Source organism: Peromyscus californicus, unplaced genomic scaffold (genome assembly GCF_007827085.1).
Source record: "Peromyscus californicus insignis strain IS unplaced genomic scaffold, ASM782708v3 Scaffold_6__1_contigs__length_162567912, whole genome shotgun sequence".
Lineage (NCBI taxonomy): Eukaryota > Metazoa > Chordata > Mammalia > Rodentia > Cricetidae > Peromyscus > Peromyscus californicus.
The window spans coordinates 106,782,646-106,796,615 of record NW_026294584.1 but is presented as its reverse complement, the minus strand read 5'-3'; the positions used below and the strand labels follow the sequence as shown (position 1 = coordinate 106,796,615).

Sequence of the window (13,970 nt, the reverse complement as noted above, 5' to 3'; positions counted from 1 at the left end):
CTCTAAGGGCGGCAGTGTCCTCACATCCTATTCCCAAATCGGCTGCCGCGGTCCCTGGGTGGTGTTCCTCCCCTGCCCTCTCACTCCTGGTGACTGTGGTGGAGGCTGGGAGGGGTGAGGCTTGGTAAACAGATACAGGAAGGACTGAAGAGTGGATCGGCCTGGTGGTGGAGCTCGCCGGGAGCAAAGAGCAAACCGCAGGAATGGAGGCTAAGATGCCAGCGATGGTGTGCAGCTGTGGCTGACCTGGGCCTCAGCTGGAAAGCAACTCCCATGGCTAAAGCCAGCGGTTGCTGGGGAAGGATTGGGGGCTGGAAGACCACGACTAAAACAGCCGCCAATTCCCATCTCAACCGCCCTTGTTCCTCCCACCTTCAGTGGGCCAGGATGCACTGAAAACCTCTGACTGTAGCTTTTGTACTCAGGTATGGGGGCACGTCTTGGGGGGGAGAGGGGATGTCTATGTAAACGCCAGGCTCCCTCCATCCCCCTGGGGTCTGGCTCCATGCCTGCAGTACTCATCTTACACACTAGGTGGCAGTGCCCACCACCACTGCCACCAACACCACCGTACCTGACTCAGCCACATCAGCAATGTCCACCCCTTGCTCTTGTGCCATGAAGCCCAGGATGGAAAAAATTGCGAAGCCAGACACAAAACTGGTACCACTGTTCAGGCATCCCAGCAGCATACAGTCCCTAAGTTACACACACGTCAGGGGGTAAGTTAATCACAACACAAGGAAGCCACGCTCCCTACTTCTCTTTTTCTTTAATCATCATTTCTAACGTTCACGGGGGCCCGCCAGCGCGACACTTGCCTGTACGAGTTATACTTGTACTTGTTGTAGCTTCCCAGTGAGGTCATGGCCCCCAGGCAGATGGCATAGGAAAAGAATATCTGGGTTCCAGCGTCGATCCACACCTGGGAGGGAGGGGAAGAGCATTAGGGTGAGCGCGCATTGGGGGGTGGGGGGGTGTCTGGCAATGTGAGGATTTTTGACCAACCATGACAAGGTCTGCATTAGGATCCTCAGTGTCGATGAGATGCAAGGAACCCCAGAAAGCAGAGCCAGGTGCCTCCTCTTTGTGCATCAGTTAAGAGACTAGACTTCTAACTCTGGGGTGACCAGCACCACTCCAAGAGCCTTAGTTTTCATATCTACAGAATGTGCCCCCTAACCTACCCTGACCTTCAGCTGACTTTCCACACTCAAGCAAGAGTGGTCTTTATTCTGTCTACTCCTAGGTCAAGGCTGCTTGGACGGTTAAGTCCAGGGACCTGAGTTAGAATTCAAAGCATTCTTTACTTCTCCAGACACTATCCCCAGTAGCTCTGGAAGGCAGCAAGCCTACCTTCCCAGCTTACAGCTCAGGCTGCCACCAACCCTACCCTGCTCGGAGACCCAGAAATGCCGGCCCCTAGGAGGCAACTGAAAAGCTTGGGATCCTGGGACAAAGGTCTCAAAGGGCACACAAAAGCCTCCTGGGTTTCACCAACTCCCGACACCCCTCAGCTATGTGCTGGGATAGGGATAGGGGGACTTACAATATGACCCCCTTAACCTTTAGGGCCACCATCAATCCTAAGTCCCTCCCTCATCTGAGGATGCTGTCCTGAATACTGAATACTGAATCTCTGTCCTGGCATGGCCAGAGCAGGAGCCCCTGCCTTAGCCAGTGCCATGCCTGAGATGGGCTCTGTAGCCTGGAAGGGCAGCAAGCCACCATTGGCCCAGTGGAGAAGAACTAGGCGGCAATGCTTGTCTACACACGGGCATGAAAGAGCCACAAGAAACACTGGCTCCTGCACCCTGAGCATCACCCTGCCATACCTGTGGGTCCTCGAGGCGGCTGATGTCGGGGTACAGGTAGAATTTGATGCCTTCACCAGCACCTGGCAGGGTCAGTCCACGGACCAGCAGCACCAGAAGCATGGCAAACGGGAAAGTGGCGGTAAAGTAGACAACCTGGAGGGGCGAGAGGGAGTCAGGTAAGCCTGCGAGCATCCTTGCAGGATGCTCTTGAAGTGCAGACCTCCTCTTCTCTCGGAGGCAGCAGGTCACACTGGGAACAGCAAGGACTCTGCGAACGTCCCACCTGCTGTGAGCCTCTGACACCTTCCCTAAACAGGACATAAGGATCTAGCTTATAGATGGGGGGGAAAAAATTAAATCCTGTGGATAATTTACATAGCTCCTCTAAGCTCAGAATTTAAAAAAAGCAGGCAAGATGGAAAACAAATCCTCCCTGCTTTGAAGAGCTGATCACGAGGAGGAAAAATACAGACAGCATACAACCGAGAATCACCCATCATCAGGGGTATGTGCGACAGCTCAGCCCCAGTAGCTGTCACATGGCACTCAGCACACACTGGCCGCCATTACCCATCAGTACGACACTAGGGTAAATAATCAGAGAGGGCCGGAGGGATGACTCAGTGGTTGGGAGCACTCGCTGCTTTTGCGGAGACCTGAGATCAGTTCCCGGCATCCACTCGGCAGCGCAGGACTATTTGAAACTCCAGTTCCAAAGGATCTGGCCTTCTCTTCTGGCCAACAGAGGCACTAGGCACACACGTACATGTAGGCAAAATACCCACACATATTTAAAAAAAAAAAAAAAAAGCAGCAGGTGTGAGCACACATCTGTAATCCCAGCACTCAGGGCCTGCCTGACAAGTGGCTCAGCTCCAGCTCTGGGCCTGCTCAGGTGAGGGACACAAGGACGACTCTCTCTGGGCCTTAGTTTCTTCTCCTGTGACATGAGGGCAAGAGTCACAACAGCCCTTGTCAAGAGACGGGTGAGGAGTTACACAGTCAGACGACAGCAAACGCTTGTTAAGACACAGCCTGAGCGACAGCGACTTGAGAGGAGGTGGGTGGGAACTTCTCTCCGGTCATGGACAGCTTACCCAGTCAACTTTCCCAGCTTACGAGAGACCCGTGAGGTCACACGGTGTGTCCCAACAGGCCAGAGTCGGGGGTAACGAAGAGACTGGCAATAATGCCCTCTGCCCGGTCCCATGAGCTGTTTGGTCACACCACTGCTGGGCAGCTGGCCTTGACAAGGGCTAGAAGGCCTGAGGGAGACCATCACTTTCTAGGGAGTCAAGGCCCTTGGAGGGGAACTCAAGCACAGTGCCTGGCAGCTGGTGGTCACTATCCCTTTCCAGACTTGGTCTCCCCACCTCAAGGTGAGAGCCTTGGACTGGAGGTCCAGCGCTGAGGCTACAGAGCAAGGAGGTGACTGGCCCAGAGGGTCAGCGGGAGTTCATCACTCATCTGTCGTACCTCTCAGCTGGCAGCTGTGGCTGCAGCTCCAAGGGGGATCTCTGACCTCACCCTCTGTCAATGTCTGCAGGGAGTGGCTGGAAACACTTAACAACCCAAACACTGGTGGCATTCTACAAGATGGAAGGAGAGCCCTCTCCTGCCTGACACGCCTCCCTGGATGCCTTTCTTCCTCCCGGCCTCGGCCTCGGTGTCCCCAGCCACCCCTGTTTCTTTTTCCTTGATGGGTAGACCAACACCCAGGACAAGGGCCAGTCAGGAAGCCATTGAAAGGGTAAAAGAAAGAAAATCTGCCTGTCTCCTCCCTTCCTGTGGATAGGCGGGCAGGCGCCCCTGGCCAGCTCCCCTCTCTGGGGCCCTGCAAGGCCACACCCAAGCTGGTAAACAATAGCCACACACAGGAGCCCCTCAGGGTTCCCCAGAGGGCTACCGCTTCAAAGCAAGTGGATGGCAGCCAGAATCCCTGGTGAGCTCATGGGGCGTGGGGGGCTCCCTGGCTTGTGATGCCTACTATGTGCCCAGTAAGGTGCTGTGACCTTACTCAATACTCAGCACCCCTGGATGAGCTCAGAGCCATTACAGCCTGCCCCTTCCCTTGCAAGGAAACTAGGCCCACACTGGCCAGTGTCACCTGCCTGGGGCCCCCAAAGTGTAGGAGGTATCAGCGGTGGGATCTGATCTAGGCCGAGTACTTTTAGGGCGCCCATCTCTCCAGGGGCGTGACTGTTTGTTGACACCCCCTGTCATGCGGCTCCAGCCATCTCTGGAGAAAGCCACCCTTGTTGTGTGGACTCTGCTGCTTCTTGGATGAGCCCGAGAGCCCTTCTCTCAACTTTTCCGTGACTGTCCCTTGGGATCTTCCAAGGAGAGGCTGGTGCCAGGCGCCACCGTGGGCCCCTGACGGTGGCCCAGTAGGCCTTGCTGTGGGACGTGGTATTTTTCCACTCCTGTTGCTGATCCTCCATAACTCCTCCGATGTCAGGGCCCGGGGCCTTGTAGGAAAAAAATGGAAGCTTACAGGGCACCTCACCCCCAGCCCACTGTTAGTTGGTGGGTGGCAAGAGGGAGCTAGCGTCCAGCCTCCTGTTACTCAACTTTACTTGGGAGCAGATGGCCTGGGTCGTAAGAGGGACTCAATCATTCACTTTACCCCAGGGGAAACTGAGGCTGAGCAGGTGAGAGGAATTTGCAAAGTCATTCCATTTTGTAGGAGCAGAGCTTGAGTCCAAACCCAGGTCGGGCACTGTCTACCCTGGAGTGTGACCACAGGCCCCGCCACGCACATGTCCAGGCCCTTCCTGGGTGAGCCTCGGCAGTCTGCCTTGCTGCACCTGCAGCCCAGCACAGGGATGAGACTGAGAGGAGGGCAGAAGAGAGTTGCCTGCGTTCAGATCCCAGTTTGGCCGCTGAGAAGCGGTGTAGCATTGGGCAAGTCAGTTAAGCTCTCTTGAACCTCAGTTTCAATTGTACAGGATTAAAGAACTTCCGGGGATCAAATGAGCTGCCACCCAGCCCTGAGAAGCCATGTGGACCACCCCAGCTACCTGACTGGTTGACGGAGTGAAACTGAGGCTGAGTTTGGGGACCTATTTCAGACCCTCAGAGAGTTGGAAAGATCCAAGCCAAGCACCTGAAATTGGGTCCTGGGCATCTGGGGCCCAGGCCTCCATCCATCACCCTACTTTTTCCTGGACTAAGTTAGCCACGGAAGCAGGCTTGGCCAGGACGAGGGCTCAGCCCCCACGGCTAGGAACCTGGTCTGCAGCCAGGGCTGGAAGCTGAAGCCAGCCAGCGGGTGGGCCTCTGAGCGCCTCTCAGCATTGAGCTGGAGGAAGTCCACAGAGCTGTTTGTCTTGGCTTCTCTGACCCATCAGGCCCGCTAGTCTAGGAACCACGCGTGCTCCACAGAGCAGGGTGCAGCTCAGGGTAGGGTGGGGGGGTGGGAGGTGGGCTCTGGCCAGTCACATTTCCACAAGGAGCCACAGCTGCAGCCTGGCACCCTGCATGTGGCCTTGGCTCTGTCTCCTTGGTAGTATGCTGTGTCTGAAATATTGCTGACTGTGCCTGGTGGATATCAACCTCCTCCATCAGACCAGGGGCTTCCTATGTCCTGGCCAGATGCATTGCAGGGCCTTTACAGTGAACATTACCTCTGCCTGCAATACTCCCCTCAGACACTCAACTCTCCACTCCCTTCTCACCGTTCCTCAGTCACCTCAGTAGCCCTTGCCTGGACACCCTATAAAAGTCACTCCACACTCCTTTCTTCTCTCCTGTAACTTGGCACCTGGGTCCCATGCTCCTCTCTCTGCAGCCCAGCTCTTCCCAGCCAGTCACAGATGCCGACCACTGTAGATCCCCTCACCCTGTTTCTAAGACAGGACCCATGCACAAGAGGCTCAAAGGACATCAGTGCACCCCTGAACATGACTGATGCTCTCCAGCATGCTCAGCACCAAAGCTCCTTGGACACTCGCTGGCAGACTCGCTTCCGTCTGGGGAAACTGGGCAGCGGGCAGAAGGCAATTGCTGCTCCCCTGAGAGTGTGGCTCAGGCCCACTGGTCCCCAGATCTGAGGCACTTGACATGCCTCATCTCAAACCTCATGCTCACTGTTTGACAACTGAGGGGACGGGCTTGGGGGAGGGGCTGCTCTAGGACAAACTGCCTGACCTCTTCTGGGCCTCAGTTTCTTCACTGTTTAGAGGAAAGCAACAGGCATGCTCCCAGGACTGCCGGGAAGGAGGAAGCACAGTGGACAGGGGCCCTAAGGAGACAGGCTACAGCACGTTCCCTCGGTCTGCTTGTCCTGTGGGGTGATGCTAGTAGGGTGTGGTCCCAGCCTGGATGGCTTCCCTTTCAGACTGAGGTTCAGGACAGCAAGGGGCTCTGCACCCCAGTACAGGGACAGGGCAGCTGGACAGCCCTGCTTCAACATCTGTTCTAAACTCTGGGTGGCTGCCAGCCCGCTTTGCGAAGTTAGGGTCCACATTGCGAGCTGACGGCCTCGGCCAGCGGTAGGGCTGCCGACTGGCCTCTGGCTCCGTGAGCCTTGCTCACCACACCAACACTGCACATCACGAGTTCAGTGGGGAATACCTGGCTGCCCCCCAGTCACTAGGTCACTAAATCCCTGGCCAGTGGGTGGTGGACACTAGTGATCCTCACCCAGTGAGAGAGATCACCACACAGGGCTGTGTGCCTGTCCTGTCAGAACACCCTATGTCCCAACATGGGCCCTCCTCCCAGGGTAGAGCTCTGCAAGCAGAAGACTGGCCACAGTATGGCTATCCCCGAGACTGGGGACAGGAGTCCACTCACCTTGCCTGTGGATCGAACCCCCTTCCAGATGCAGAAAAAACAGACGAGCCAGACTAAGAGGAGGCAGAGCGCAAGGTCCCATTTCAGAGCGCCTGGGTCGTCGATCCCGGAGGACAGGCTGAGCACATTGCGCCTTTGGGGAAAGAGAACAAGAGGTCAGGGCCTGGGGGCGGTGGGGGCCACTTGGCAGCAAAGTCAGCATGGGCAAAATTCTGGGTTCCGTCTCTGGCACCATGATGAAATAAAATACCAATGTTCATTTTCATTCCAGCACCGGGGAAACTGAGGCAGGACGGTCTCGAGTTTGAGGCGTGCCTGGGCTACATCATGAATTCCAGGCTGGCCTGGACTACAGAGTGTGACCTTGTCTCAAAAACTTAAATAAATAAAAAAGACATCAACACCTGTCCCCGTCTCTACAGAGATACCTCAGTGGCAGCCCCTGCCCCAGGTACTGCATGTGCATAAGCCTTGGTGCCCACTTGTCAGGAAGAGAATGGAGGCCACTAGGACAGCAGGGCAGTCAATCAGGTGACCTCAGGCTCAACCCAGCAGGGCCCTGAGCAAGTTAAGTCCCCAAGCCTCCATTTCCTCACTTGTAAAATGGATACTGATTTGGGTGGTATGATGGCTAGGCACATGAAGGTGATTGCTGAACTGACCTGTGGCCTGCATGGGGGGAGTAAAGGACTAACTCTGTCAAGCTGTTCTCTGACTTCCTGACTTCACACACACACACACACACACACAAAATGTCTTTTAAATGGGAACTGAGTATCTGCAGGACCCATGAACAACCTTCAATTTTAACCGTGAGCCAAACACAGGTTCAAATCTCCGCTTCTGTCCAACTGTTAACCCCAGGCAAGTTACCTAACCATCCCAGACCTCTGTTGCAGTATGTAAAATGGGGGTGGACTCCCCTTCCCAGCATCCTCTGTCCTAGCTTCCTTGATCTAACCTGTAATCTCAGGATGAGGCAGGAGGATTATGAGTTCTAGGTCACCCAGGGCTACATAGTCAGATTCTATCTCAAAAGAACAAACCTAATCAACGGAAAAACAAAACAAAACAAAACAAAAAACAACCCTAACACCACACAGTATTTAGATCTTTCCCAAGGGATAAGCCTCAGAAAGGCAAAGTGGGTCCTGTATGGGCACAGAACACCCATCCTGCTGCAGTAACTTGTGAGGAAGACACCACAGAAATGTCCGACACCATACCAAGGTCTGGAGGTGGCTGGCTGCTGCCATACCTGATCACATGACTGCAGGATGGAAGCATATCCACAGAAGCTGCTGGCAGCTTAAGTAGTGCTGGCTTCCTCTCTCCTTCCCTGCCAGGATTTTGGAACTCTCTAGAAGCAGGGAAGGAACCGTAGGAGCTAACACAGGGTGCTCACAGCCAAGATGACCAGGAAACCTACTGCCCAGGGACCCGGTGTCCTGGAGCACCCATGCTGAGCACGCAGACCTCTTCCCCAGACACTGGGTCTCCAGGTTACACGCCACCCAGTCTTTAAGCTGTCAACCACAGCAGAAAGGACTCCAGGAGAGTCCCAGACGAAGACTATTTTCGTAAAGCTGCAGGCAGACCCCTGTCCCAGGCTACCCTCCGAGCAGGAGTGGAGACTCCGAGCTTTGGTGTGTCCTTTTGTAAACTGGTAGTGCCAGCTTCTACTTAGGGTGCTTACTTAGGAAAGCATTCTACAGTGTTCTAAGCTTTCAGTGAGTTAATGGGACCCCATAGTCAGGAAGCCAGATGGGTCTTAAGTACCATCTGGACCAGGACCTTTTGGCTTTTCCCCTCCAGAAAAGCCTCAACATAAGGAATTTTGAATAAATCCAAGGGTCCTTCTCAAATGGCCTTCAAGCAACATGTTTGGTCCACAGTCATTGTTCTCAGGACCCAGGATGACACCTGGAACACAGAAGAATTCAACAAACACCCACTGAATGAATGAACCACCCAGGATGACAACCAAGCCTCACACTACTGGGCTGATGCAAGAGGTACCCCCAAGCCTAAAAGAGGGGCAACTTTCCTTGGTTCTTATCCTGCTGCTCACAGTGACGTCACTGCCCCTCACCAGTTCTCTAGAAGAGTGGGTGACCAACACACAATAGACCAATGCCAGCAGAGCCTAACTACGTCCTTTTCCATTGATCTCACTCAGTCCAAGGAGTAGAGCTCATTGCATTTCACAGATGGGAAAACCAAGGCTTGGAGGGTCCATTTGCCCACACTCGCAAAGCCGCTAAAACTCCAGGCCTGCCTGATTCCCAAGACTCTCCTGACTCTACCACAACATGGTGTGATTTTAAAAGAAAATAGTGCCCGCTTTTAAGAAGGACCTCCAGGTGCTGGAAGGTTGGTTCAAGGTTAAGAGCATTGTCTAATCTTCCAGAGGATTCAGTTTCAATTTCCTGCACCCACATGGCAGCTCACAACCACGTGTAACTTCAGTTCCGGGGGATACTGCACCCTCTTCTGGCTTCTGGGGCATTAGATACACAAGTAGTACACACACACACAGAGAGAGAGAGAGAGAGAGAGAGAGAGAGAGAGAGAGAGAGAGAGAGAGGCAAAACACCTCTAGACATAAAATATAATAAAAAAAATTACAATAAATTAAAGGGCCCTCCAGTCCTCCACCAGAGCTGGGATCATCTGGTGCCTCGGGGCAGCATCCTGGGGTACCTTCCTTCACAAAGCAGGCTGAAAGCCAACCACATGCAGCTGAGCCCCTGCCAAGCTGAGGCCTGGCAGCACCCTAGAACAAAAAGCCTTTCCCATTCAACACTCAGCACTTGGGTGCCAGCCACGGAAGCTCAGAGCACAAGGAGAGACAGCCCACGCTCCCGTGAATGGGCCACATCAGAGGAGAAGAACGTGGCCCTGTTCCACACCTTCACACCGGCAGCCTTTTCCCTGGCCTGCCCTCCACAAGTGTGCCCTCTGCAGCCGATGCTCCAGGTGACTTGCGTAGAGAGCCCATCTAGCCTGCCTGCCTGCCTTCCCGCTGGCTCTGACCACCCCGTGGACAGCAAGCAGACACAGTCTTCTCAGCTAGCGATTGGCCTCGAGACCGCCACGTCTCTTTGTTCTTTGGGGCAATCCATCAAGAAGAAACTCCAAAGCCAGATCCTGCTGGTCCTGAGAGCCCCACCCATCCAGGTCATGACCCCCTTTCTGCTCATTCTTACCACCCTGCTAGGCAAAGCCAAGTGCCCACTGCTGCTAAGCACTGCCAAGTAGAATTGTTCTGGGCAGCTGAGACAAACAAATAGAGTCCTTTTATCCCTCTGCTGCTGGGGACAGTCCCTGCAGGGTGGTTGGTATCCAGGGACATTTTAAGGTGAATTTTCCCTGACCCAGTCACTCCATTCCCCTGACCATCTCCTATTATTCTACCGGCGTGGGGGCCCAGAGACAAAGCATTCACCAGGAGGTGACCCAAGTGCCCCTCTGTAGGGTACAGTCAGCCTTGGGGCAGGCACACTGACCAGTGTCAAGTTCTTGATACGCTGATAAAGCAGCATAAATACCCTGAGGGACACAGTGAACCCTGAGAGCAGGGACCATCTGCAGAAGACCAGCTGCTGTGACAGGGAGACCCCAAATACACACCAGCCAGACGGCGAGCAGGCGCTGCCTGGGGACAGGGACTCAGAAATCAAGGCAGCTCTTTTGCTCTGTGAGTACGTACACACGTGTACACACACACACACACACACACACACACACACACACACACACACACACACCCTCACACACACACCTTTATAAATTGAGACAGGGTTTCTCTGTGTAGCCTTGGCTGTCCTGGAACTTACCTTGTAGACCAGGCTGGCCTCAAACTCAGAGTTCTGCCTGCCTCGGCCTCCTGAGTGCTGGGATTAAAGGCATGTGCCAACCCTTCCACACCACCCCTACCCTCGGCTAGACTTTTTTTTTTTTTTTTTTGAGACAGGGTTTCACATAGCCCAGGCTGGCCTTAAATAGTTGATTATCTTGCCTCTACCTGAAATTACACAGTGTTGAAATTAGACAGCTCTGTCATCAGGCTTCAGGTAGCTTGCCAGGGCCACAAAATGTCCCAGGAATGGAAGGAAGGAAGTCTGCCAATCAGACTCTGACAGCCCCAGGCAGGCCTGAGCTGGAGAGTAGCCAGTCATCTGCATCCCAGCAGGGACCCTCTGCTTGTCCTCTGTGCACCTGCTCTCTCCAAGAGGGACTCTCCCTCCAAGGGGGACTTGTGGATCTCCCTGGGGCCTTCCCACTGCTGTGAGTGCAAGGCTCAATAAACTGCAAGTGCATTCATGAGATACCACACAACGTCACTCAGGGGCGACTCCTAAACACCTGCATCTCCCCCGCCCATGATGCCCTGCTCAGGCCCTATGGCACCCTAAAGCCACTACAGTAACTTCTTCCCAACCTATAATATTCTCCACCGAACTTGTCAGAGGGACCCCACAGTATCTGCGATGCCAGCTCACATCCTTGGCTCCACATCCTGCCACGGCTCCAACCTCCCCTCCTAACCTGTCCCTCTCACCTTCCACTCAAATGTTGATGCTTAAAAGAATGTGTGGGGAGCAAGAAGACCAGGGTAGCAAACCGATGGGAAGCCAGACATCGTGGGTGCATAGCTGTCCACGCTACCTCCCTCTCTCACGGGCCCCTTGACTGCACCCCAGCCCGCTCTTTCCCCAGCACTGGTTCTGCCGTCAGCCCTTCCCCACTCACATCTTACTTTCTGCCTGGTTGATGTGTCTACTAGCAAGTCAGCTCTGTGCACGCAGGGCTTGCATCTGTCTGAACCACAGCACCCAGCACATGAAGGTAAGCTGCAGATCTTTTCCAAGAAAAGGGACACATCTTGCCAGGATGGGAACTAAAAGAGGGGCCGGCCTGGACGTGTGCTTGCAGCCGGCTGCCCTGCTGCCGTCCAGTCAGCACTTGGAGATGTAAATTCATCCTCAGAGTGGGCCAAATCGTTTCCTTTTGACTGCAGGCCAGCCGTTTATTGGCCGCAGCAGTCCCCTGGAGACTGGCAGAGGCAACAATTATAAAAGGGCCGCCCGCCGGAGCATGGGGCCCCCACACAGCCCTTCCCGCACCACCTCCTCCTTCCGACAGCTACGGAGAAAGATTGGCTGAGCACGGCTTGTTTGCAAATATGACTCATTTCTTTGATTCTAATAGAATCTAATGATCCATGCTGGGCTCCCAGGGGGCTCTGCAGGAGCCTCGGAGGAAGGCCTGGCTCCAGCCTGCTGAAGGGCGTTCGGCCAGACCTGGCCCCGCCTGTCCTCCAAGGCCTGTGGAGGAAGCAGGAGGTCTGGGGACAGAGGTGACCTCAGAGGTGAGGACCAGTGAGATGAGGCTGTGGCAGAAGCTCTGTGGCCCTACCACGCAGCCACCAAACATACCCTAACGCCAATGTTAAAATGTCAGTCTCTGGGGCCGAGTGGCTTCTCACGGGAATCGGAGCTGCTGAGGCTGAGAAGGTGCCTGGTTTTGCAGACAGGGTCAGTGTGGCAGGGTCACACTGACAGAGGAGTCCATGCCTGACCAGAGACATGCAGACGTGCACGCACACAAGCAGTGCACCACGTGACCTGTGATCATGGACTTGGCTCCAAGGCCTGCCCTGTAACCCAGGGGTGGGAGGTGGGGTGGAACACAGACAAAATGTTCACTAAGGATGGACCTGTGTCCATGCTGGGTCCCCAGAACCCTAAGTAAGCACAAATAGCTTGTCCAGGTTCCTTAATGTTACAGAGCAGATGTGAATGCTGGGGCCAGGTTAACTCTGGCTCACAGAGCATAGAAGGGAGACTCAAGCTTGAGTTCCAACTGCCCTGACTTCAGAGGGCTGGGACACGCGCTACACTTAGGCCACACCGGGAAGGGGAGTTTCCCTCTGAGGTTCTCCTGCCTCCATGGTAACCAGCAAAAGGGAGAGGCCACAGGGTGGCTGACATAGTCCTCCAGCGATTAGAAACTGGGGGGAAGCTCAGCTCCCACTGTGCCTATTACCTTTGGCTCCAAGACCTCCAGATCTGGTTCAGGTAAAGAAACAAGAGAAAAATGCCTGGGCCTGGGCCAGTGCTTAGTCAGTGAGCACTGCTGTACCCACCCACTCCTTTCTGGCAGGGTAAGATCACAGTGTGGGAAAAGCAAAGGAAAGCTCTGAGCCAGGAATGGACCAGAGCTTCAAGGAAAAGGCAGGGAGAGAGCAAGAAGCCAACTAGTGTCCTTTACCTGCATATAGGAGTCCCTCAAGGGGTGTGGTGTGCACAGGGAGAGTTGCTAGATTCTGAATGCCTGACAGAGGGCCAGTGAACTGCACAGGAAATGGATGGAAGAGTTTCTCACAGTGGCTTACTCTTTTCCCTACTTAAGAAACCTCAGGGGCCAGCAAGAGGGCTGACTGGATAAAAAAGCACTTGCCACTGAATCTGCCGACCTGAATTCAGTCCCTGGAACTCATGTAAAAACTAAAGGGAAAAGCTGGGCGGTGGTGGCACACACCTTTAATCCCGGCACGCAGGAGGCAGAGGCAGGAGAATCTCTGTGAGTTCGAGGTCAGCCTGGTCTACAAAGCGAGTTCCAGGAAAGGCGCAAAGCTACACAGAGAAACCCTGTCTCGAAAAACCAATAATAATAATAATAATAATAATAATAATAATAATAATAATAATGGAAGAACTGACTGGGATAGCTGTCCTTTGACCTCCACACACATCATGATGTGCACACCTCAACCCTCCTAAAGTAAATTAAATGGAGGAGGAGGAGAAGGCTTTGCATCGGACAGCTCACTGTGCCCAGCCTTTCACCTTCTGTACCCCTGTTTCAAGCCCAAGGGGAGGTTCTTCGAAGCAGGAAGCCCTACCGACTTGCTGATGCTCCTGCCCCACCGCACCTCTGGACACAGGCTCAGCAGGAGGCTGCCCTGGGGCCTCACCTCAGCCTGCTTTGCTGCTCTGCTCAGTGGACCCCAGGCTCAGGTTCTGTGAATACCAAGGTATTCTCAGAGGTTCTTGTAGAATTCAAAGTTAGGTCAAGAGCCTGTGCAGGCCCGTGTGGGCAGAAGCCAGCACTCCTTGGGCACAGCATATCCACAGACACCATGGAAGAGCCTGCAAAAAAGTCTGTGGAACCAGGCATTTTCCTAAAGTCTGTCTCTGGGCTTTCCTGATGAGAAACAAAGGCCAAGTGCTTTGCGCAAGGCTTCGAGAACACAAGGTGCTGGAATAGACTCAGGCTGGGCATGTCTAAGGAGAAGACAAGGGCACTGAGCAGACGTCTTCCAAGAGCTTCATGTCACAATGACAGGTG

At 54.2% G+C, this 13,970-nt stretch overlaps 1 protein-coding gene across 5 annotated transcripts in view; it reads right to left on the bottom strand.

Moving 5' to 3' along the window:
* Nucleotides 1–13,970, bottom strand: part of Slc6a6 (solute carrier family 6 member 6) — a 75,373-nt gene that overhangs the window by 17,334 nt on the left and 44,069 nt on the right. For 4 of the 5 annotated variants that reach the window (XM_052722325.1, XM_052722323.1, XM_052722324.1 and 1 more), the window contains 4 exons: nt 6,615–6,747; nt 1,836–1,970; nt 822–925; nt 575–699 (listed from right to left, as the gene is read on the bottom strand). In XM_052722325.1, coding sequence (XP_052578285.1) covers nt 575–699; nt 822–925; nt 1,836–1,970; nt 6,615–6,747 — 497 coding nt within the window. Of the gene's footprint in view, nt 1–574; nt 700–821; nt 926–1,835; nt 1,971–6,614; nt 6,748–13,970 lie in introns of those variants that run through there. The other variant, XM_052722327.1, reaches the window with a different exon arrangement.